Source organism: Pongo pygmaeus, chromosome 9 (genome assembly GCF_028885625.2).
Source record: "Pongo pygmaeus isolate AG05252 chromosome 9, NHGRI_mPonPyg2-v2.0_pri, whole genome shotgun sequence".
Lineage (NCBI taxonomy): Eukaryota > Metazoa > Chordata > Mammalia > Primates > Hominidae > Pongo > Pongo pygmaeus.
The window spans coordinates 70,819,904-70,845,854 of record NC_072382.2 but is presented as its reverse complement, the minus strand read 5'-3'; the positions used below and the strand labels follow the sequence as shown (position 1 = coordinate 70,845,854).

The 25,951-nt window shown below is 37.6% G+C and overlaps 3 protein-coding genes across 4 annotated transcripts in view; 2 read left to right on the top strand and 1 right to left on the bottom strand.

Moving 5' to 3' along the window:
* The window catches only part of HBE1 (hemoglobin subunit epsilon 1), a 250,894-nt gene that overhangs the window by 142,648 nt on the left and 82,295 nt on the right, over positions 1 to 25,951 (bottom strand). The gene's annotated exons all lie outside the window — the stretch shown is intronic.
* Positions 5,852 to 6,805, top strand: LOC129008860 (olfactory receptor 51J1-like). Its single transcript, XM_054441315.2, has one exon. The coding sequence runs from the start codon at positions 5,852 to 5,854 to the stop codon at positions 6,803 to 6,805; it is 954 nt and encodes a 317-aa protein (XP_054297290.2).
* On the top strand, positions 19,303 to 20,256 carry LOC129008859 (olfactory receptor 51Q1). The gene is given in 1 exon segment (XM_054441314.2): positions 19,303 to 20,256. A coding segment is annotated over 1 exon segment (954 nt).

The following is a 25,951-nucleotide window of genomic DNA, read 5'->3' as shown; positions in this document are numbered from 1 at the left end:
ATTTTTGCAATCTACTCATCTGACAAAGGGCTAATATCCAGAATCTACAACGAACTCCAAAAAATTTCAAGAAAAAAACAAACAACCCCATCAAAAAGTGGGCGAAGGACATGAACAGACACTTCTCAAAAGGAGACATTTATGCAGCCAACAGACACATGAAAAAAAGCTCATCATCACTGGCCATCAGAGAAATGCAAATCAAAACCACAATGAGATACCATCTCACACCAGTTACAATGGCGAACATTAAAAAGTCAGGAAACAACAGGTGCTGGAGAGGATATGGAGAAATAGGAACACTGTTACACTGTTGGTGGCACTGTAAACTAGTTCAACCCTTGTGGAAGTCAGTGTGGCCATTCCTCAGGGATCTAGAACTAGAAATACCATTTGACCCAGCCATCCCATTACTGGGTAGATACCCAAAGGATTATAAATCATGCTGCTATAAAGACATATGCACACGTATGTTTATTGAGGCACAATTCACAATAGCAAAGACTTGGAACCAACCCAAATGTCCAACAATGATAGACTGGATTAAGAAAATGTGGCACATATACACCATGGAATACTATGCAGCCATAAAAAATGAGGAGTTCACATCCTTTGTAGGGACATGGATGAAGCTGGAAACCATCATTCTCAGCAAACTATCGCAGGAAAAGAAAACCAAACACAGCATGTCCTCACTCATAGGTGGGAACTGAACAATGAGAATACATGGACACAGGAAGGGGAACATCACACACCAGGGCCTGTTGTGGGATGGGGGTAGTGGGGAGGGATAGCATTAGGAGATATACCTAATGTTAAATGAGGGGTTAATGGGTGGAGCACACCAACATGGCACATGTATACATATGTAACAAACCTGCACCTTGTGCACATGTACCCTAAAACTTAAAGTATAATAAAAAATAAATTTAAAAAAGAAATTTACGTATATTAGTTATTTAAATATGCTGGATAAATACTATTACACTCATTTCACAAAGATACTGACTCTATATCTTTGCTTGTTTCCCTTAGGTTCTCTGGATATTGAGAGAGGCTGACGTAATTACCTGGGTAATTGCTCCTCAGGGAACCTAACTTTCTCCCCATTACTCTACTCCTAGAGACTCTGATCAGCTTTTTCAAAAAATGGGCAGCATTCCAGCCCCAAGACTAAGAAGATATGAATGCCACAGTGGAAGCAACTTGCTGAAGTGAGCTTCCCCATCCCACCTGAGGCTCAGAGGCCAGTTTCACTTGTGGTGAGTGCACAAGCCCATGATCCCTGATATGGCTTGGCTCTGTGTCTCCACCCAAATTTCATATTGAATTGTAATCCCCATAATCCCCATATGTTTGGGGAGGGACCAGTTGGGAGATTATTGGATCCATCGGAGCAGTTTCCCCTATGCACTTCTTGTGATACTGAGGGAGTTTTCACGAGATCTGATGGTTTTATAAGGCAGTTTTCCCTCTTCTTGCTCACTCTCTCTTGCCTGCCACCAAGTAAGATGTGCCTGCTTCTCCTTCTGCCATAATTGTACATTTCCTGAGGCCTCCCCAGCTATGTGGAAATGTAAGTCAATTAAACCTTTGTTTATAAATTACCCAGTCTCAGGTAGTATCTTTATAGCAGTATGAGAATGAACTAATACAATCCCCAAGCCCTGCCTTCTGAAGCAGCATTCAGGAGTCCCAACCCCATGTCACAGTGTGAAGCCCTTAGTATTTTTCCTAAGACAGTAGTCACCTCCCTAGCTTCTTGAACCTGTCTGGCAGAATGAGAGGAATCATATCCTAAATTGGTGGCAGATGGAAAACAAAACAAAAACACCAGAGCACATCATGAATTCTTGAAATAGTTTTGCCATCATATTATTTTGGGTTACTCATGAAACGCTTATGTCTGGTTTATCTGCTTATCTATTAAGTGGGAAATTCTTGTCTCCTTGTTTCCCTCACAGATGTGGTCTGAGTATCAGTGAGCCAATAACAAGGAAAGACAATTATTAATAAAAAGTTGGAAATAAGCTGACTGTGATTGACTCCTTCTGAGAATTCCTGAAAGAGATATAGAGTGGAGAGAATATTAACATTCACTGGTTGCTAAAGGCTCACATTAAATATGTAGAGCCAGTCCCTGAGGTAAGTATTAACATCTTTATCTTTAAAAATAAAGATACGAATGTGCACAAAGGTAAAGTACGTAAAGTTATACCACACATAAGATTCACCTCCAATTCTGTCCAGCTCCAGGGGTACAGTCATCACTGTCCCACATTCTATTTTTTTTTCTGCTGATTTGCTGTGTCCTATTATACTGGGCTATAGACTACATGATCCCTTTTGTAACCTTTCAAGCTAAAATGCTCTTGTCAAACAAATCCTAAACTCAGGAGAATGAATGTGTTTTAAGACCTCTTTCAAGGAGATCTGACTTTTATCTGGCGGTAGAGACTCTGGAGATGGCAACTGAGAAGGATGCAAAGAAAAAAAAAAATGCAAGAAAGGAAAAAAAAGGAAGAAAACAAAAGAAACCACAGACAGGCAGAGAAGGCAGAGGAGGAGAGACTCTAGTTTCAAGTATCAGTCAAGATTTGTTTCTTCCAATATCTGGTTATTTGAGGTGTGGCAGGCAAGATATATGGTGCAGTGGGATCAAGGATTCAGTAAGGCAGCACATGGGAAGAACAGCTGCTCAATCCAGAGGCAGATCAATATTTGGTCTATTTAAAGAACTAAGAAGGCTATGTTGAGCTTTTGGAGGTGAGGAAGGAACATAAGGGCATAAGAATGCGGAAGACAAATGTTTCTCATTTTCAGCCATAAGATGTTCTGATGTGTGATAATTTGTCAAGGTCAATAATTTGTCCCTGAATTTCCCTGCCCTACATTTTAACATAGCCCACAGCACAGAGCTTTTCCTAAGCTGATAATCTACTATGTTACATTGTATCAGAGCATGATAAGTGTCCAGGGATCTTGTATTTAGTCTATTTAGTCAGGCAATTAATTCTTTTCTTTCCATATTTTCATGATAGCAAAAATATGAAAAAATCAATTATTTTAATATCCTATTAAATCTATAGTTTTTATTCTCTCCATATTTTATTTTAGTTTTTGTCAAAGTGCCATGTTATATACCCACTGCCACTGCCATGATAATTTCCTTTTTTTTTTTTTTCCTGCACCACATTGCATCCAACTTAGCCTGGAAATTTTCTACTAATTCTTAGGTCTTAGCTGAAATGCCACTTTCCAAGGAAAGCCTTTCCTCACTTTTAAGAATAAATTGGGTTTTTCTCTTTAGGACCCTCTCAAAGTATCTTGAACATTTCCTTTGTAGTACTTAATATAATTGTAATTAGCTTGGAGATAAGACTTCAGCATAGGTGATGACTGTATTTGAATATTTGTGGAAGAAGATTTGTTCTCTGTGAGCTGTGGTTGAAAGTTGCAGAGATTTTCCTGAATAGGTCTAGGACTCTATGTTGCCTAGGTCCTGCAAGGTCCTTGACATAGAGGTGTGCTGACTGGTTATAGATCTGCAGAGCAAAGAAGAACTTCATAATAACCATCATGGAACAGTGAGGTCCCTGTTGATGTGTAAGTTCAGCAGTGGCTGAATGGAAAGTTCATATAAGAATCAGATTTTCAGCACATGTGGGAAGCATGTTTGTTCGTGTGTGAATAGGTAAGCAGGTGTGTCTGTGTGTGTTTGTGAGCATTTGGGTGAATGAGTTGAAAACAATCTTCAGAGGTCCTTCCTACCATGCTAGTCCAGGATTCTAATGTTATAACTGCTGACCTAGACAATGCTTATCTCAAAACACACCCAATCCAGGCAGGTGGTTTTTCTCTTTCCCTCTACTGCCTTCCTCTCCTCCCCAGAAGAACATCCCTTGAAAATCTGTTTAGATTTCCAGTGTTGTTGCCATAGTGTATTCAGCAGTGTGTCTGAGCTAGAAAGAAAAAGTCCCAATGGATAAAGTTTCTTTGAGAACTGTTGAGTCAACAGATTGTGGATGTCATCATTGACAGAATATTTTCATGAACCTTAAAGTCTGCACACACATACATGAACATAGGTTCATTCTCCTTCCTGAATCTTCCATGCCTTTGCACATAATCTTTCTAGTTGACTCCTAGAATTTTCAAAACATGGGACAGCTAACCCATTGTGGGTCCAAATTCTATGCTTTTCCAGTTTAATTCTCTGCCACTTGCTCCAGGCTCTGGCCACTGCCATTATCTCAGCCTTGCTTAATTATTCATATAATTATATTCATTCATCAGGTAATTTTTAGCTCTTTTTATATACCATGCTATGGACCTTGTCTTTATATATTTACCAATAAAATATTTTCACCTATTCCTGACATTATTCCATATCTTATTTTGGGATTGCTTACATTTCTCTGTCTCCCCAGCAGCTTTTTAGGGCCAGATATCTTTTTTTTTCTTTATTATCATCATTATTATTATTATTATACTTTAGGTTTTATGGTACATGTGCGCAATGTGCAGGTAAGTTACATATGTATACATGTGCCATGCTGGTGCACTGCACCCACCAACTCGTCATCTAGCATTAGGTATATCTCCCAATGCTATCCCTCCCCCCTCCCCCCATCCCACAACAGTCCCCGAAGTGTGATGTTCCCCTTCCTGTGTCCATGTGTTCTCATTGTTCAATTCCCACCTATGAGTGAGAATATGCGGTGTTTGGTTTTTTGTTCTCAGGGATCTAGAACTAGAAATTCCATTCGACCCAGCCATCCCATTACTGGGTATATACCCAAAGGACTATAAATCATGCTGCTATAAAGACACATGCACACGTATGTTTATTGCGGCATTATTCACAATAGCAAAGACTTGGAACCAACCCAAATGTCCAACAATGATAGACTGGATTAAGAAAATGTGGCACATATACACCATGGAATACTATGCAGCCATAAAAAATGATGAGTTCATGTCCTTTGTAGGGACATGGATGAAAAAGGGCCAGATATCTTCACACCAACACAAGGCAGTCATTTCTCTCTAAACTGATCCAAGGTGCACTACACCTTAAATGCATAATCTTTCTTTTCTTTCTTTTCTTTTTCTTTCTTATCCTTCCTTCCCTCCTTTTCTTTTCTTTTTTCTTTTTCCTTCCTTCCTTCCATTTCTTTCTCTCTCTTCCTTCCTTCTCTTCCATCCTTCTTTCCTTCCTTCTTTCCTCCTTCCCTCCCTCCCTCTTGCTTTTCTCTTCTTCTTTCTTTTCTTTTCTCTTTTCTTTTCTTTTGTCTCATGCTGTTACCCAGGCATAAGTGTAGGGGTGCAATCCTGGCTCACTGCAACCTTTGCCTTCTGGGCCCAAGTGATCCTCCCACCTCAGCCTCTCAGGTAGCTGGGACTACAGGCACACTCCACCAAGCCTGGCTAATTTTTGTATTTTTTTTAGTAGAGACAGAGTTTCACCATGTTGCCTAGGCTGGTATCAATTCCTGGGCTCAAGCGATGTGCCTACATCAGCCTCCCAAAGTACTGGAATTACAGGCATGAGTCACTGCACCTGATCACACACATAATTTTCTTTCTGTCTATAACGTAATATAATTTTCTAGAACATAATTTTCTATCTGCCTATGACAGAAGCTGTAGCCCTCTCCATACTGGAAATTTCTTGATGGTGGTCATTTGTCAGTTTTTAGAAATAAGAAGTTTGGCCACATAAATCTGTGAGTTTGCTTTTTTCTTCCCTTCCCTCAGTGCCCAGTTATCTTTCTTCATAATGATGTCATCTCACTAATTTGCTTCTAATTTTCAAGGTGGCACTGATCCCAGGGGATGATATGTCAACATGAAAAATTCTAATAACTCTTTGGGGTTTTTATCTATGACATTCATTTTGGTTGGTATCCCAGGGCTGGAGTCAGAGCACCTCTGGATATCCATCCCCTTCTGCCTGATATACATCATCATTTTCCTTGGGAATGGCATCATTCTTCATGTCATCAGAACCGATTTTGCCCTACATCAACCCATGTACCTCTTTCTTGCCATGTTGGCACTGGCCGAGGTTGGTGTCTCTGCATCCACCCTGCCTACAGTGTTAGGAATATTTCTTTTTAGAAATACTGAAATTAGTTTTGAAGCTTGTCTTTTCCAGATGTTCTCCATCCATTCTTTCTCCATTATGGAGTCAGCTGTGCTGCTGGCCATGTCTTTGGATCGCTTTATAGCCATCTACAGCCCACTGCGCTATACAGCTATGCTGACACTGCCCAGGGTCTTTGGCACAGGAGCTATTATCGTACTGAAAAGCATTATGCTCATGGCTCCATTGCCCATTCTCTTACAGCGTCTGCCCTTCTGTGGCCACAATGCCCTCTCACATTCCTATTGTCTGCACCCCAATCTTATCTATCTATCTTGTGGGAACATTTCTGTTAACAATATCTATGGGATTTTCATTGTTATCACTACTTTTGGGCTGGATTCATTGCTGATTGTGATCTCCTATGGGCTCATACTCCACACCGTATTGGGTATTGCCACTGGAGAAGGGCAGAAGAAGGCACTCAACACATGTGGCTCACATGTCTGTGCTGTGCTTGCTTACTATGTGCCTATGATTGGCTTGTCTATAGTGCACCGCCTTGGACATCGTGTGTCTCCTCTGCTGCGAGCCATGATGGCTAATGCCTACCTCTTCTTCCCACCTGTTGTCAATCCTATTGTCTACAGCATTAAGACCAAGGAGATCCATGGTGCCATTTGCCGAATGCTATCAGAGAAAAGACCCAGATTGTAGCCAAAAACCATAGCAGGAAGAAATGTTTTTGTTTGTTTGCTTGCTTTCTATAATAACAGGTGGCCCTAGATTGCATGTTATGCAATTGATATCACCTTAAAACATGGCGTCTAACAGGAAAGTTCTCTATAGTCTGACCATGAACTGAGGTGAGGGTGCAAGTAGAGGTGAATTATGTGTGACAGAACAGTACACAAAAGTGAGACTATTTTGAAACATGTGGTATGAGGTTTTCTTCATTACCTTGCATACCTGGAGCAGGAATGCAGAAAAGATTGTAACACAGCACTCCTAATAAGGAAAAGGCACCTTGGAGTTAGAAGGTATAATGGGAAATCTATTGAGCCCTCTGTGCTAGGAAGAGAGGGAGTGAAATGTATTACATTGTCTTCAGTTATTGCTCTCTGAATTCAATAGGAGAGAAACATACCAGCTAGTTCAAAGGAGGCTTCCACTGCAGGCTATGATGTGGCATTCACCCAACCTCACCAAGGCCCCAAGTTGGAAGTCTCGAAGACTACAAATCTTGTTTATTATGCAAAATTCTGGGATTCTCCCGTCCAGGTTGTGAAAGGTGAAGCCAGCTGGGCTTCTGGGTCGGGGGGTTGGGGGGGTGTTTGGGGCGGGGGTGGTGAAGGAGTGGTGGGGAGAACTTGAAGAACTTTTCTGTCTAGCTAAGGATTGTAAACGCACCAGTCAGTGCTCTGTGTCTAACTAAAGGTTTGTAAACACACCAATCAGCACCCTGTCTAGCTAATCGGGTGGGGACTTGGAGAACTTTTCTGTCTAGCTAAAGGATTGTAAACGCACAGATCAGCACTCTGTGTCTAGCTAAAGATCGGTAAATACACCCATCAGCACTCTGTAAAAACGCACCAACTAGTGCTCTGTGTCTAGCTAAAGGTTTGTAAATGCACCATTCAGCACTCTGTAAAATCCCACTGATCAGCACTCTGTAAAATGGACCAATCAGTACTCTGTAAAATGGACCAATCAGCAGGATGTGGGCAGGGCCAAATAAGGGAATAAAAGCTGGCTGCCCAAGCCAGCAGCCACAACCAGCTGGGGTCCCCTTGCACGCTGTGGAAGCTTTGTTCTTTTGCGCTTCATAATAAATCTTGTTGCTGCTCACTCTTTGGATCCGCACTACCTTTATGAGCTGTAACACTCACTGCGAAGGTCTGCAGCTTCACTCCTAAAGTCAGCGAGACCATGAACCCACTAGGAGGAAGGAACAACTCTGGACGCACCACCTTTAAGAGCTATAACACTCACTGCAAAGGTCTGCAGCTTCACTTCTGAAGTCAGCAAGACCACGAATCCAGCGGGAAGGAATGAACACCTGTGGATGCACCACCTTTAAGAGCTGTAACACTCAATGCAAAGGTCTGCGGCTTTACTCCTGAAGTGAGCAAGACCAGGAACCCACCAGAAGGAAGAAACTCCAGACACATCTGAACATCTGAAGGAACAAACTCTGGACGCACCATCTTTAAGAACTGTAACACTCACCTTGAGGGTCCTCGTCTTCATTCTTGAAGTCACCAAGACCAAGAACCCACCATTGCAGAAACTCTTAAAGAGGCAAGCATCCTCTTTGTAGACATTCATATTTTCTACCTTGTTGGATGCTGTTTTGCAGGCATTTAAAATGATGTAAAGAGTTTATACTTACATTTTCAGGGAAAGAAATTAAGATTTTTAACATAAAATATATACTAAGAACTTTATATTTTCATCATTTCCTATAGCAACCCTAAGAAATAGGATTAATGTAATTATTACATTTCAGATGAAAAACTGATGTTTACATACAGTAAACATCTTGCTCAAATCTATGCATCTAAGACCTAGCATTGGGATGTACCTGGTAAGACTTCAGAGTCTGAGCTCTTAACACCTAAATTATGTCAGCTAAGCAAGAAATAAAGCCTTTGATCTCATTAGTAGTCAGTCAAGTAGAATTTATTGAGCATATTCAATGGGTCAAGTATACTTCTAGACCCTAGAGATAAAGAATTTTTTTTCTACATTCTCTATCTCTGCTGTATGTTTCACTTCCTGGAATGTTGTTTAGAAACAACTTTTAAATTGACCTTATAATGCTCCTTATACAAATAACCATACACCGATAAAGCTTCTGAATATAAATTTAAACATTTTAAATAGTTTGCTTGCATTTTGCATTGTAAAGATGTCAATAATTGACAAAGAGTGCTTTTACAAGAAGTCTTAATTTCTTGCACAGTTAATAGTATGAGTCTGCCTCCAGGTTTCCATATACCCTGTTTCTAGAGATTCTGACCTGGGGATCTGCAGTTGTCTATAACTATACCCTAAATTAATAGCCTGCTGATAGATGACACAACTCCGTAGAGGACAATGCCTCCAAATTATCAATGGAAACCAAGCAAGTAAATCCACAAGAAGAATCATTTCATCAATGGCCAGATAAATAAGAGAATGATTATTTCCTGGGATGAGAAGAGAAGGAACATCTAAGTAACATTAGAGTATCTGTAAAAAGACGTCCCACAACTAGGGAGGTACAGGAAAAGACATTAGGACCAGATTGTTAAATGGCTTAACATAAAATGAGAATCTTAGGAAGTCACTTCCATTTTCCCTCTGAGATTGCATGGTGAATTCTCAGCCTTCTTAAATATTATTACTATATTTAGTAAATGTAAGGCCATTGGAAATACTGAAGCTCTGTAAAGATAACTTGTCCTTAGATGTTTCTCAGATTATAGCCAATTTACTGAATATCTTCGGCTTCATTCTAGAATGGATTTCTTTATATGTAATGCTCCTTCCAATTCTATTTTTTCCAATCTTTATCCTGAAGTCCAGTCTCAGAGACAACATCAGGTTCAAGAAGAATCCTAGAAAATCACACAGTGAAAAGAATCTTGGAATCTCTTGGTGTCTATGAAATTGTGTAATAAGCAGAATCTGATGGCTCTCTAAGATTTTCTACCTTTATATTCTATGCTAACTTAAAATTTAAACCTTTGGAACTATCTTTTATGTTCTCCACAAGACAAAGTTACAAGTCATTATATTCAGCTAAGCATGGAGCTAAATTAAAAATTAGGACACTAAATAAACACTTTCACATTTATCAAGTGAATATGAGTTTGTTTCAAACCAATTCTCCTGCCAAGAACAATTAGAAAAGATATAGAAATAGTTTTAAATGACTTGAGAGAGCATTCAAGGCAATGAGGATGTAAAGATCAAGATTCCAAAGAGAAGGGAAGCCTAGAAAAGTGAGCCTGATATTTATTGAGATTTTTTCCCTTAAGGAATGTATCAATTTAAAAGTAATAGATGAGTAAATAAGAAGAGCTTACAGCAAACTCAGAGGGTTGGAGTACAAGGAGACAACTGTCAGAGCTACAAAAATAAGTACTCAAATGCATAATGATAGTGAACATTTTTATTACACCTTTTCTAGTAAATAACACAACTAGCCCAAAACCACAAAATTAATGATTTAAAAGATTTGAAAAAATCATTAAAATACTGATCTTATTAATAATTAAAAAGCAAGAAAATAACAATTATGCACTACCCATTTTTTAAGTGCATGTAGAACGCCTACCAAAACTGACAGTACTGTGGGGCATATTTCTTGATCTGTATTGAAGGTACAGGATGTATTCATTTTGTGATAATTTTTGAGCTATACACTTAGAAGATGGACACTTTTATCTATGAATATTATATGCCAATTAAAAAGTGTATAATAATAATCACCTGCCTGTGTGGTGATGAGTGAATCTCTGCACATTGACTTTTACAAAATCTTTTGCATTGAGTTCCACACGATATCATCCCCTCCTTCCTGAGTTTCAGCTGCCTTAAATACATGAAACTTTCTGACTTCGCAGAATTGCATGGTTTCTTGTTCACTTCTTCCTCTGTAATCAGTTGGGCTCCATATCTCTATGCTCTGCAAAATCAGTTGTCACACACATCTATGTGCTTCCCATTTTCATTTTTTGAAGATTTCTCACCTGCTTTTGATTTCTCACGCATTATACTATTCACCATGAGTTAATAGTTGTATTAATACCTGAATAAATGCATGTGTTCAATTTACCTGCTTTACATATGTTGATCTACACATTTTTCTCCTTTTCTGTCTTCCATCAGATTTTTTTTTATTATTCCCCCTGTTTATTCTGGAGTTATAAACTGTACTTCTATTCTCATGGGTAAACTTTTAATATCTGTACTTTATAAATTTCTATGTTATTCAAAATATCCTTCATTCTCTTCAAATAAGCAAATAATTTATTTTAAATTACCATATATTTCCTTCTCCGCCATTTTTCCTATCAATAATGATTAATTTTGTATCCACATTTTAATAAAATGTTATTGACAAAGGTTAAACATTCACATGCTTGAAATTTCAAAAGATTTGAGAGAATATATTTTGAAAATATTCACTTTCAGTCTATATTTCAATAATTCTGGCTTCCCTCCCCAAAAACATATTTTCACAGGGCTTATGATACCTTTTTCAATTTTTCACTGACCTTCCCTGAAGCTACATCTTACATCACTCTTTTTCTCTCTGAACTACAGCAATATCAAATATCTTTCATTTTCTGCAGTTCCAAATTAGCTTTCACTGTTTACGCAAGCTGCTTCATCCGTCTGTAATGATGATTACCCTTCCTTGCTCACTCCAGTCCCTTCCTCCTTATCCTTTAATTTTATCCCAATAATTGCTTTCTAAGTGATACCTTATTTTATCCCATGTATTAGGAAAAACCTCCTAGCTTAACACTGTCAAAATTCTTTCCTTCCTTCCCTTCCTCTCTTCTTCCCTCCCTCCCTCCCTTGCTCCCTTCCTCCCTTCCTCTCTTCTTTCCTTCCTTCCTTTTCTTCCTTTGCTCTTTTCCTGCAATGGCCTTGGATATAATTTGGAAAAAATATAGCAGTCACAGCAACTGTTCTAATTCCTTATATTCTCGATCTATTTATTAAAACAAGAGAAGTCATTCATGACATCCAATTGGTGGTCTGGTGCTATTTGCTAGAGACTGATCTGGCACTCACAGCTAAAGTTTGGTGTTCTTTTGTTAAATATAAACCATTCAGAATGTCAATAACATACAAGACCAGCCTGTGATCACAATGTATCCAGAAAAAAATAGACCATTTTATAATCCAAACAAAAACATTGTCCAAGCCTCAAAATACCAAGTACTCCCCCTCAGTTAATAAGAGTGACTCCAGATTATCACCTCAGCTTTAATCTCACTTTCTGTAGACAAGATTTATGAAGTTATCAAAGGAAAATTTCCCCTACTTCCTGAAAGCATTTAATTCATAGAAAAGCATCAAATCCTTAAGCCTTCCTCAAAATCACCTAAAACAAGCCCATAACCTATAATAATATTTTTGTAACACCCTCCTAATTCCAAATGTTGTGCATTCTTCATCACTAAAAGTAATAAACCCAACTTCTTGATCTATAGGTATGTTCTTGGTGGTATTAGCCTTTTTTAACAGGGATGCCCTGACTTCTAAGCGGGATGTTGTAGTCTATGGAAGACAAATATTCCTGCTGAAAATAACTAGAAAAGTCATATTTTAAAATCACTGTGTGTGTCTATGTGTGTTCAAAGGCATTAGGAAGCTGTGAAGCAAGGGCAACAACAGGTTGCCCTCTCAGATTCTGGAGAGTGGAGAATCTTGGAGAGGTAAACTGACATCTAGAGCTATTTTCTTTCCTTGAAGGCATATGTCAATTCTCTGCAAGAGGAAAAGGATGAGGATATGGGCTTTGCCCAGACAGAAGGAAAAAGACACACCAGCAGAACAGAAAAAAACTTTGAATTAACTAAAGTAAATCCAATTAGTATTTTTCAAAAAGTAAAGGAAAATGGGAAAAAGCTGATGAAATAATGGAAAAATTCACCAAAGAATTGGAAAATATTAAAAAATAATTCAATGCAAATTCTAGAACTAAAAAAATCTATCAAAATAAGTGCATTTAAAAGAATATTAAAGGCAACAGAAAGCTCTTCCAAGAAAAGAAAAACAAGTCAATAGAAATAGCCAAATGAAAGCACAAAAATTGAAAATATAAAGATGTGAAATACATGTAGGACATATTTTAAAAATGTAACATTCATGGAAACTTAAACAATAGGGGAAAAGGAGGTACAGAAGCACTATTTCAAGAGATAATGGTTGAGAATTCCCCTAAACTGGTAAAACGCATCAATCCATATATTCAAGAAGGTCCATATAGTTTATGAAAGCCCTGAATAAGCATATCATATTTAAATTAACAGAAACCAGTAACGAAGAGAAATACACTGAAGTCAGTCAGAGGAAAATATCTCATTATCTTTAAATGATCAAAAATAGTACAAACGGCTGGCTTCTCAGTAGAAATGAAAGATGCTGAAAGATAATAGATTTATATGTGTAAAATAACCACCAACATCCCATTCTATACACAGTGAAAATATTCTTCTAAAATGAAAAAGTTTTCAGATAAGCAAATACTGAGAGTATTTGTTAGCAGCAAACCTGCGTTATATCAAATGAGTTCTTTAGTCAAAAGGAAAATGAACTCAGAGACAAGCACAGAAATATGGAGTGAAATTAAAAGCATTGGAAAAGGTAAATATGTAGAAGAAAGCAAACACTGACTGAAAAAAACAATAATACTCATGTTGTGTTGGGGTTTAAACATTCTTTGAACTATAATTGTGGCAGAAATAATGCAAAAAGAAAGAGATATCATTTGAGTTTTTAAAGTTCTGAGCTTCTATCTAGCATTATTGGGAAAATTGAAAAATGGTAATTTATAGTAGACTATAAGATGTCAAGACGCAATTTGTTATCTACAAGATAATCACTAAAAGAATAGTAAAATACGGTCATGTTTCACATAATGACTTTTCAATCAACAACGGACTGCATGTAGGACAGTGGTTCCATAGATTATAATGAAGGTGAAAAATCCTATCACTTGTTATTTACTATAGTTTACTTTTGTTATTTGAGAGAGTATTTCTTCTACTTAGAAAAAAAAGTTAACTGTAAAAAAGACTCAGGTAGGTCCTTCAGGAGGTATTCAAGAATAAGGCATCATTATCCTAGGAGGTGACAGCTTCATGTATGTTATTGTCCAAAAGATCTTCCAGTGGAACAATGTGTGGAAGTGGAAGACAATGTACTGATGATCTTGATCCTGTGTAGGTCTAGGCTAATGTGTGTGTTTGTGTCTTAATTTTTAACAAAAACGTTTAAAAAGTAAAAATAAATACATAAATTTTAAAAATAAAAAATATGTAAAATAAGGATGTAAAGAAAAAAATATTTCTGTACCACTGTACAATGCATTCATGGATTTAGCTGCATTATTACAAAACAGTCAAAAAGTTAAAGTATATAAACTAGAAAAGATACAGTAAGCTAAGGTTAATTTATTATTGAAGAAAGAATACTATTTTTTATAAATTTAGCATAGCCTAAATGTCCAATGTTTATAAAGTCCATAGTAGCAAACAGTAATGTCCTAGGACTTTTCATCCACTCACCACTCACTCACTGATTCACTCAGAGCAGCTTTCAGTCCTGCAAACTCCATTCATGGTACATGCCCTATTCAGGTGTATCATTGTTTATCTGTTGTAGCATTTTTTACTATACCTTTTCTATGTTTAGATATGTTTAGATACACACAACTGTGTTACAATTGCTTACAGTATTCAGTAGAGCAACATGTACATGTTTGTAGCCTAGGAGCAATAGGCTACATCATATAGCCTAAATGTGTAGTAGGCTGTACCATCTAGGCTTGTGCGAGTACAAGATGATGTTTGCACAACTACAATATTGACTAATAACACATATCTCAGGACATACCTCTGTTGCTAAGTGACACATTTCTGTATTTCTAATAATACATTAATGAATGGAAAATGAAATAAGTCCCCATTCATGGGCATTCAGGATGATTAAAAGGAACATAATTGTGGTAGACCAAATAATGTCTCCACCCCATAAGAAAAGTCCGCATCCTATTCCCTGGAACTTCTGAATACGTTGGTTTACGTGGAAAAGGGCAGTTAAGGCTGCAGATTGAATTAAGGTTGCTGATCAGCAAACCTTAAAAGAAGGTGAAAGTCCTGCATAATCAAGTGAGCCCAACATAATCACTAGTGTCCTTTGAAGGGAAATGTCCTAAGAGGCAGAAGTGTACCAGAGAAAAGGCAGTGTCAGAAGGACTCAGCCTGATGTTGCTGACTTTGTAGAGAGAGAAATTGACTAAAAATCCAAGAATGTTGTTGGCCTCTAGAAGCTGGAAAAGGCAAGAAAATGGGTTTTCCCTAAAGCCTTGAGAAAGCAAGGTGGTCCAGCCAATCTCTTGATTTTAGCCCAGTGAGATCTATTTCAGATTTCTGAACTACGGACTCTAAGATTTAAAAAAAAAAAATGTTGTTTTAAGCCATTACGTTTGTGGTAATTTGCTCTGGTCACCACAGAAAACTAATATAACGGCACAGACCTTTCTCTCCTCCTCCTCAAATTCAACCTTCTCTGCTCAAGGGAGATTATACTCTATGGATCTTTACAGATATGGTAGTCCTTCTGATATGCAAATCATTTGCCAGAATATGACTGTACCTTCTTGAGTAAATCCTAGATGCCTGGTCTTTTTCAGGGCTCCAGGAAGCATTAACAGTGAAAGCATTAAAAAGCATCGAACCAATCCAAATGTCCATCAATGATAGACTGGATTAAGAAAATGTGGCACATATACACCATGGAATACTATGCCGCCATAAAAAGGATGAGTTCATGTCTTTTTCAGGGACATGGATGAAGCTGGAAACCATCATTCTCAGCAAAATATCACAAGGACAGAAAACCAAACACCACATGTTCTCACTCATAATTGGGAGTTGAACAATGAGAATACATGGACACAGCGAGGGAAACATCACACACCTGGGCCTGTCGGGGGGTGGGGGGTTAGGGGAGGGATGGCATTAGGAGAAATACCTAATGTAGGTGACGCGTTGATAGGTGCAGCAAACCACCATGGCACATGTATACCTATGTAACAAAGCTGCACGTTCTGCACATGTACCCCAGAACTTAAAGTATTATTTTTAAAAAAAAAGCGTCATCCGGTCTCACTAGAAGTTCCTGAGACACCACAGTATCCTTTGGTGAGTGTTTCTTGATATCGGTAATAGGGCAGTTTCTGATTATTTCTTGAGGCATGTGCTCATTTTTTGAGTCATGTGCAGGCATATGAATTCTATATCCTAATATGACATCTGAGGACTTACTTTTGATATATCTTCACTCTCCTTCAAATTGTCTAAAATATTCCCCTCTTTATCTTTGAAATGATGTAAGATTTCTTATCTTCTCTATGCTTGCCATAATGAGACTTTTGGGGGCACACTTGTGTGTCACAGACATCCCAAGATCATGATGATAAGCTAATGCTTTACTCATAGTGCCCAATTTATATCTATATCCAGGAATGAAAATGTCTTCAGCATCTCAGGTAATAAGGAGTTATCAGGCACACCTAGAGAAAAGAAGTGCTTTTAAGAACATAGTGGTAATGTACTTTGGCTTTGGAATTCAACAGAACTACAGTTGGTCCTCCATATTTGTGGGTTCCACATTCATGGATTCAACCAATCTTGGGTCAAAAATATTGGAAGAAAAACTTCCATCTACTCTGAACATGCACAGATTTTTTCCCCTGTCATTATTCCCTAAACAATATAGAATATCAATTATTTACATAGCATTTACATTGTATCAGGCATGATGAGTGATTTCAAAATTATTTAAAGCATAAAGGAGTATGTGCATAGGCTACATGCAAACACTACCATTTTAGGTATGGAACATGAGCATCCACAGATGTTGCTATCCAGGAGAGGTCCTGGAAACAATCTCTCTCAGATATCGAGAAACGATGATACTTCAAATACTTTTCCTGCCTCTTTTTCAAAATCTGAAACCTTGGCAAGGGACATAACCTCTTTAAATCCCAGTTTATATACAATGGGCATGATAATAGCTCCTTTTTCCAAAGGTCATAATTAGCACTAACTGAAATTATTTTTATAGCACCTACCATAGATCCAGCACAGGTAAGCACATTTCTATTGTAATATGATTACAATAGAATGTAAGCACATACATAAAGATTATAATTAGAGCTTATGTTTCTATTTACATTTCAATGTGCTTAATAGAAACATACGCTCTAATTATAATCTCTTGAAAACAAATGTTGCATATTTATTATTTTAATTATCATGATAGGTGATAGATATATAGGCCTTTTAATATTTGAACCATTTATCTCTTTCTACTCTTTTGCTATTACATAAAAGTCTGGCTATTTTCATTAAAAGGTTTTATCCTTATTTAAAATTATTTTGTCATTTACTAACAGAAGTAAATTTACTGAATTAAAGTGGCATCTATGATCGAATCATTTTCCAGAAATTAACATACAAATTACACTTAAATCAAGAAAGTATGAATGTTTCTGCACTGCCATTTCCTTATTTGCATAGCATGTTGTCATAAAAATTACTCTGTTATTTTGAAAGTTTAAAACACCAATTATACAATTTAACTTTCCATTATTGCATTTTTGGATGCAGTTGAACATTGTTTTATGCTTCTTTGTAGTTGTATTTCTTTTACTGTTAACTTTGTCATATAGTTTTTCTTAATCTATTGTATTTATCTTGATAAATATTGATATATTTAATTTTTGATATTTAAGATAGTAATCTCTTCCATATTTTTATAAATATTTTTGAAATGTTTAAATTTTACCATTTTTTGCTACAGAGAAAATTTAATTTTTAAAGATTATATCTATTTGTCTTTCTCTGTGATTCTTGTCTATTGCTGCTGTTTACAAAGTCTTCACAAAGGAAAGATTTAAATGCTTATATTATTTTCTCTATTTTTTGTCACTGATTTTCATTTAGTTACTTAATTCATTTTGAAATTAGTTTTGTGGGAATTGAGAGATGAGCCACCAAATAGCTAATAATCGAATAATTTTTTTCTAATTTGGTTTTGATTTCTGTCTTCATTTCCTTATTTCTTGTACATATATATAAACATTTATTTTTTCTTAGTGTTTCCAGAGGCTCAGGTTAAGATGAATGCCCCTTGAAATTGATGCACAATATTTCTTTCAACTACAGCTCTCTTGCCCCTGTAAACTCTATCCCAGCTTCAGAGTACTTATAGAAGGAAGTCTTTTAGAACTAATTTTTGAGAGATTGTACAGTTCAAGCTTAAGCATGCAGTTTCAAATCACGTTCAACAAGCTAATGAAACTGTGATTCAATATGGCTTTCTAACTTATTGCTCTGTGAGGACACCAGAGGCAGCAAAGGCTGTCACCACCAGAGTTGATTTACTGGCCTCCCTGTGGGACCCAGGTCCCAAGAGGCGACGCCTCCATGTAATCCTGAAGTGACCTGCCACACCTTCCACCCTCCAGACTAGAGATCTCCAAGGGGCTTATACCGCGCCTGCTCTCTTCTGAGCTAAACTGAGAAAACAGAAGCCACAGATGGTGAAGAGGGTACCTCCAAGGCAGGAGAAACCACAGGTAAGACTCCTCTGTGAATCATCAGGAAAAAGAAAAGGGCACATGACTTGTTAGAACATAAGAAGAATTAATACGAATTATGCACTTAAAGCAGTGCCTAAATGTAGATAGTACTCAATAAATGTGATTGTCTTCACCTGGGCTGTTAAACAGACTTCTGACTGTTTCTTCTCTTTCTCCTCTTCTTTCCTATGTTTCCTGCCCTTTATTTCCAGTTATTTTTTATATCACAGAAATAGAATCAATATCAGAAGACATTAGCTAATGAGAATAGGACAGAGTAGAAATAAGACTGCAGTAGAGTAATAAAACCTTAATGAATGAAAAAAATAGGAGATGAAGAAAAAGTAGCAATAGGTTTAGAACTAGTGAAATAGGTGAGAATGCCGCTACAAAAGTCAAAGGAGATATTTGGAAAAAGACACTGGATTTATATCAAAAAAAGGTAAAGATTGAATATTAAGCATTACATTTATACAATAGAGTTCATTTTTAGCCTTTGTGAGAACAGTATTGATAGTGAGATTTGTATGAAAGGCAGATTTAAATGTGCTGAAAACTGAATGGGAGTGGGAAAATGGAGGCAGGAAAAATTAGAGTTACCCATGAATTAATATATATTCCGTCATCAAGGGAAGATTAGCTGTGTGGGAGCAGACTGCAGAATTGGGCTAAGGAAAGGATATCATATATCACAATATTCTTAAATCTTGCTTTAAGATTTAAACTCTGAACATTTATTTGTGTAGAATTTGGATTAAATGGGCAAAGAGATATTATTTCTAATGTTTCTTTTTCTCCCAGAGTGAAGATCCTGAATCTGAAGACACATTCATCAGTCATGTCCCAGGTGACTAACACCACACAAGAAGGCATCTACTTCATCCTCACGGGCATCCCTGGATTTGAGGCCTCCCACATCTGGATCTCCATCCCCGTCTGCTGTCTCTACACCATCTCCATCATGGGCAATACCACCATCCTCACTGTCATTCGCACAGAGCCATCTCTCCACCAGCCCATGTATCTGTTTCTCTCCATGCTGGCCCTGACGGACCTGGGTCTCACCCTCACCACCCTACCCACAGTCATGCAGCTTCTCTGGTTCAACGTTCGTAGAATCAGCTCTGAGGCCTGTTTTGCTCAGTTCTTCTTCCTTCATGGATTCTCCTTTATGGAGTCTTCTGTCCTCCTGGCTATGTCCTTTGACCGCTATGTGGCCATCTGCTGTCCCCTCCATTATGCCTCCATCCTCACCAATGAAGTCATTAGTAGAATTGGGTTAGCCATCATTTGCCGCTGTGTTCTGGCGGTTCTTCCCTCCCTTTTCTTACTCAGGCGACTGCCTTTCTGCAACTCCCACCTTCTCTCTCACTCCTATTGCCTCCACCAGGATATGATCCACTTGGTCTGTGCTGACATCAGGCTCAACAGCTGGTATGGATTTCCTCTTGCCTTGCGCATTATTATCATGGATCCTCTGCTCATTGTGATCTCCTACACACTTATTCTGAAAAATATCTTGGGCACAGCCACCTGGGCTGAGTGACTCCGTGCCCTCAATAACTGCCTGTCCCACATTCTAGCTGTCCTGGTCCTCTACATTCCCATGGTTGGTGTATCTATGACTCATCGCTTTGCCAAGCATGCCTCTCCACTGGTCCATGTTATCATGGCCAATATGTACCTGTTGGCACCCCCGGTGATGAACCCCATCATTTACAGTGTACAAAACAAGCAGATCCAACGGGGAATGTTACATTTCCTTTCCCTCAAAAATATGCATTCAAGATGAGGGAATGCATTTCTTAAATTACTGAGAAGTATGCGTCATAGGCTTAAGGGGGGAATACATTCAGAATTAGGAAACTATAAAATAAAACTTCATCATAATATTAAGGCAGTATGACATGTCCCTGGCTTTTAGCATAGAATTTTTGGCTGAGGTGAGCTAGCAGCAGTGATTCTATACAAAAGAGATATGGATCTGAGCTGACAAAATTCTAGCACATCTTAACAGCTATCCCAATGAGAGGAGTTTAATTGATTGAGTAAAGTTCTCTCGAAGCTTATCTTTCTTTCTGGATATTTTTCTCTCCTACAGGCTTGTTTAAACTCCCAGAAGTTTAAAGGAAATCCTGTTGTTGCCCCTATCACCTATTCTCTTAGGCAGTTCCATTTAGGCATTTAGGTAAACTTTAGATCTTTTGTTCTGGGTCACTCTAATGGGTGATCGGACTTTCCTTTGCAAAGGTTTTTCTGCCAAGTTTTTCTGCCAAGTTTTCTGCAAAGGTTTTTTGCAAGTTTTTCTGCCATTCAAGATTTACCGAATTAACACCAGCACTTACCTAATCTGAACTAGGTAAATTCAGATTTACCTAACTAACACCCAAGTAATTTAGGTTAATTTACCTGATAAACACTCAGGAAACAAAATAAACATATGCAAGAAGTCTAAAATTAGTGTAAGGTTTTAAAGACCTTTCACAGCTCCTACCTTGCTAGAGTTTTTCAGTATTGAGAATTCAAACTTCTTATAGGAAGAAAAACTCTTTTTTTTTTTTTCTGACCAGAGCAGACTTTTTTGTACTTTTATGTTCTTAATGTAGATCTGCTTCTTATGGGCAGATTCCCTTGGGCATCATGAATTTTTCACGAGCAAATATTCTAGTACACTGATATGACCTTAAGGATCATAAAAAATATTTTGTGGAAACAAGATAAACTTTCCCAGAAATATCAGTTTGAAGAGACAACTATAAATTTGATCACAGCTTCTGATTGCTGGATTCATGGTGCAGGTGGTCAATATTGGGATCCACTTAGATTTGAATCAACAGAGGCAGTGGGAGCATAGTGGAAGGTAGTGTTACAGAACTTTCTCCTTAGTTCCGCTAAAACTGAGCTCTGGTTCCACAACCAGGAAGGATTAGGCTCGTAGACACATAGAAGGGTGAGGAAAATGAAATTTATTCGGGGAAAAGAGAAAAGGAAAAAAACAAACAAACAAACAAAAAAAAACACCTCTCAGCAAGGTGAGAGAGAGTCCTGCTACCAGGTTTCCCGACTCACAGATTGAATCCCAGGTCAGCACACAGGAAGAGGAGAGGCCAGGATCTTCCCCCCGGAAAATGGCATGAAGTTCCTGAGGGTACACCCCATCTTCCCAGTACACAGGTAGGCACTATTCAGAAAGAATCAGTCAGGAAAAGGCAGGCTTCATCCAGGACCAACAGTCTGGTTTTTCAGCCTTCAGGCTGTTTTAGGGTTGAAGGCAGGGTTTCACCCAGGACCCTTGGCTGCCTCCTGTCTCTATCAGCAGCATTAGAAGTGAAAGTCAGGGCCTGGTGCGGTGGCTCACGCCTGTAATTCCAGCACTTTGGGAGGCCGAGGCGGGCGGATCACGAAGTCAGGAGATCGAGACCATCTTGGCTAACCCGGTGAAACTCCGTCTCTACTAAAAATACCAAAAATTACCCGGGCGTGGCAGCAGGCACCTGTAGTCCCAGCTACTCAGGAAGCTGAGGCAGGAGAATGGCATGAGCCCGGGAGGCGGGGCTTGCAGTGAGCCGAGATCGCGCCACTGCACTCCAGCCTGGGCGACAGAGAGAGACTACGCCTCAAAAAAAAAAAAAAAAAAAAAAAGAAAAGCAGAAAGCAAATACCAAAGGAATCTCTTTCTCTTCCTACATCCTTTCCTCCTTATTTTTCTATTTTTTTTTCTCTGCTAGAGCCTAAAGATTAGCATTTTTTAAATAGAAACATGAGTCTGCTGGCGTAAATTACAAAATGGAAGATGTGCATTCTCACAATAGAATTTAAGACCAGAAAATCCAAATGCTGAAAAAAGTCAAGAACATGGATAGAAATATGGGTCAGAAGAAAATTTTTGTCAGTGTACAGGCTTGGAAATGCTCCAGAACAGCATGTGGGGCAAATAAATTTTGGGATTATGTCGGTTTTTTAAAAGAGGAGCACAGGCTACCATAAATAATGTCTTGATGAGCGATATCTATCAATTCAATTTCGTGGTCAGAGATAAACTCCTCACAAGTCAAAACTTAACTAGAAATCAGATGAAGATTAAATCAAGTAGTCTGCTTCATTATTTGTTGTTCTCCCTTTTCTGTTTCCTTTCTTGAGATAAACTGTTTATTATCTTCTTCCTTTGCGTGTGTGTGGCGAGGGAAAGAGGGCTTTATAACTTTAAAACATCATGATATGTTTAGATTTTGAGATAGATTTCATTTTTGTAAGTTTTTTTAATTGGGAAATGTGTCTGCAAAATTATTGGGTACCTAAAATGCAAATAACTATACTGGTCATATTTTATTATAGAAATGTGTTTATTATAAAATGTAGAGTATGATTCTAAGAATGTAATATTCTTTATATCTTATTGACCCTCTGTAAATTATTTTAAGTAAGCTATTTAAGAGGACATAAGATTGGATATTAATTTCTTGAGATGTTAAATGGATCCATTAGTTCAAATAGAAGATAGTCTAGGCTGCTACTATAGAAGGGACAAATTTTCAACCAAACACCTAAGAATCATTTTGCAATAATTAGCGTAAAAAGAAAAGAGACAGAAAATTTGAAGTTGCCAAGGTGTCCTTCAGTAAACAAATGGATGATCAAATTGCAATACATCCATACAATGCAATATTATTTGGCAATTAAAGAGGAATGAACTATCAAGCTGCACGAAGATGCGAATGAATCCAAAATGCATATTGCTAAGTGAAAGAAGCCTGTCTTAAAAGGCTAACAACATATATGATTGTATTTATATAGAATTCTGGAAAAGACAAAACTATAGCGAGTATGTCAATCAATGGTAGTCAAAGTTTGGGGAAAGTGAAGTGTTGAATAGGTGAAGCTCGAGGATTTTTTTTTTTTAGGGTGGTGGAATCATTCTATCATATTGTTATGGTGCACACATAACACTATGCACTGACCAAAATCTATGGAATTTACAGCATTACAGGATGAAGTTTAATGGAAACAAAATTTAAAAATTATTTAAGACATTATAGGATTACAGGATGAAATGCATAATGTGACCAGAAAAATCTAACTCTCTTATAGTTATTAAATATATGAAACAACCACACTGAAATAAGTTGGGGGGGGGGGAGTTGCTGACCTAAGTAACTTTGGAAATAGGTGAAATCTGTTAGACTAAAGGCAAAAGGAAGTATAGTATGTACTCTACCCTACTTAATGAAGCAGTTTCTCATGGGGGTGTGGATTAACACTTCTGCAACTATTATACATGTGTTAGGGCACAAAAAAACAAGCCCCTATTGTGAATAGTGCTGCAATAAACACACGTGTGCATGTGTCTTTATAGCAGCATGATTTATAGTCCTTTGGGTATATACCCAGTAATGGGATGGCTGGGTCAAATGGTATTTCTAGTTCTAGATCCCTGAGGAATCGCCACAGTGACTTCCACAATTGTTGGACTAGTTTACAGTCCCACCAACAATGTAAAAGTGTTCCTATTTCTCCACATCCTCTCCAGCACCTGTTGTTTCCTGACTTTTTAATGATTGCCATTCTAACTGGTGTGAGATGGTATCTCATTGTGGTTTTGATTTGCATTTCTCTGATGGCCAGTGATGGTGAGCATTTTTTCATGTGTTTTTTGGCTGCATAAATGTCTTCTTTTGAGAAGTGTCTGTTCATGTCCTTCCCCAACCAAATGTCCAACAATGATAGACTGGATTAAGAAAATGTGGCACATATACACCATGGAATACTATGCAGCCATAAAAAATGATGAGTTCATGTCCTTTGTAGGGACATGGATGAAATTGGAAATTCAGTAAACTATCACAAGAACGAAAAACCAAACACCACATATTCTCACTCATAGGTGGGAACTGAACAATGAGAACACATGGACACAGGAAGGGGAACATCATACTCTGGGGACTGTTGTGGGGTGGGGCGGGGAGGGATAGCTTTAGGAGATATACCTAATGCTAAATGACGAGTTAATGGGTGCAGCACACCAGCATGGCACATGTATACATATGTAACTAACCTGCACATTGTACACATGTACCCTAAAACTTAAAGTATAATAATAATAAAATTAAAAAAAATAAAAAGAAAACAAGCCCCTATGGTATAGTTTTTTGGCATGTTGAGTGCTTTAAATTAAACAAAACTGAAAGTCCTTATAAATAAGCCTCAAAACCAAGGTCTCTCTCTGTCTCCCTGTTTTTCTCATCCCCTTTCTTATCTGAAGTTCCCTCATCTGATTAAAGAAAGTTCCTCCAGAAAAAAATGCAATTATCTTAAAACTCCTTTTCTAGGACTCTTACCAAATAACCAGGAAAGATTAACCACAGGAGAAAAGAGACTAAAGTCAGTTGTCATCACATCCAGATAAACTTTCCATCTATTCTTCTGAAGACAACTTTGAGAGATTACCTGGGAGATATTATCTGCATGATGAGACAACCTTTGTTCACAGTGAAGTTCCACTACTCACCTTCCCATCAACTCCCCCAAAGCACAGAGGAACTTTGTCCTAGTCCATTGTTCTTTTGAGTTATTCATTTCCCCTGGAAATTATTTACTACCCCTCACAATTGCTTACATTTCCCTTTCTCCTTCTCCCCTATGAAGATGGTATACACCGACCATCCAACCTTTCTTTTGAGTTTAGTATTTTATGTGGCTCCCACGCATATGCACATTAATAAATTCATATGCCTTTTATCCTATTAATCTATCTATTGTCAGTCATTCCAGTGAATCTTCACAGAGAATGAAAGTGAAGCATTCTCCCTGCCCCTACATATGTGTGCTGAAATTGAACAGTTAGGTAAGTGAATGACAGATGGCGTGAGCCAGGTTTTTCAGAGTTAAGAGTAGAAGGTTACAGACACAAGGGGAAAAGCCTTGAATAAACCATGAATTAGAGTGGAAGACATCAGTATGATGTCAGTTTAGCCTAATGTAGATGCAGATAAACACAGAAATATTTATAGATTTTGTATATGCACAGTTTAGTATGCTGACATATTTTTTTTGCTCTGTAAGCTAGGAGCACCTAGAAGTGATGACAACCCAGTAGGAACAAACACATGAATTAACATAAAACTGAATATCTTTGGAAATAATTTTAACTTATCTGACAAATAAAACCAGCATAGAAAATATTGAAGCCCAAAATTTAGATTTTTGATGAGAAAAATAAACCTAAAACTTCTGGTAATTAAAACGTTTTTCTAGCATTACGTTTCATACAGGAATGATATTAGAAAATAAAAACAACTTCAACTATTTTTAAACATCAAATTTAAATTATGTACATTTTTATTGCAAAGAATTATGATATGGTGAATATTAAAATAGTTTCAAATGTAAATATACATTGCATGGTCAAAACTTTTTGATGGAGGTAAAATAAAATTTTCAGTTAGAGGAAAAAGGTACTGATGTAAAATATCTGACTGTTAAAGAACATG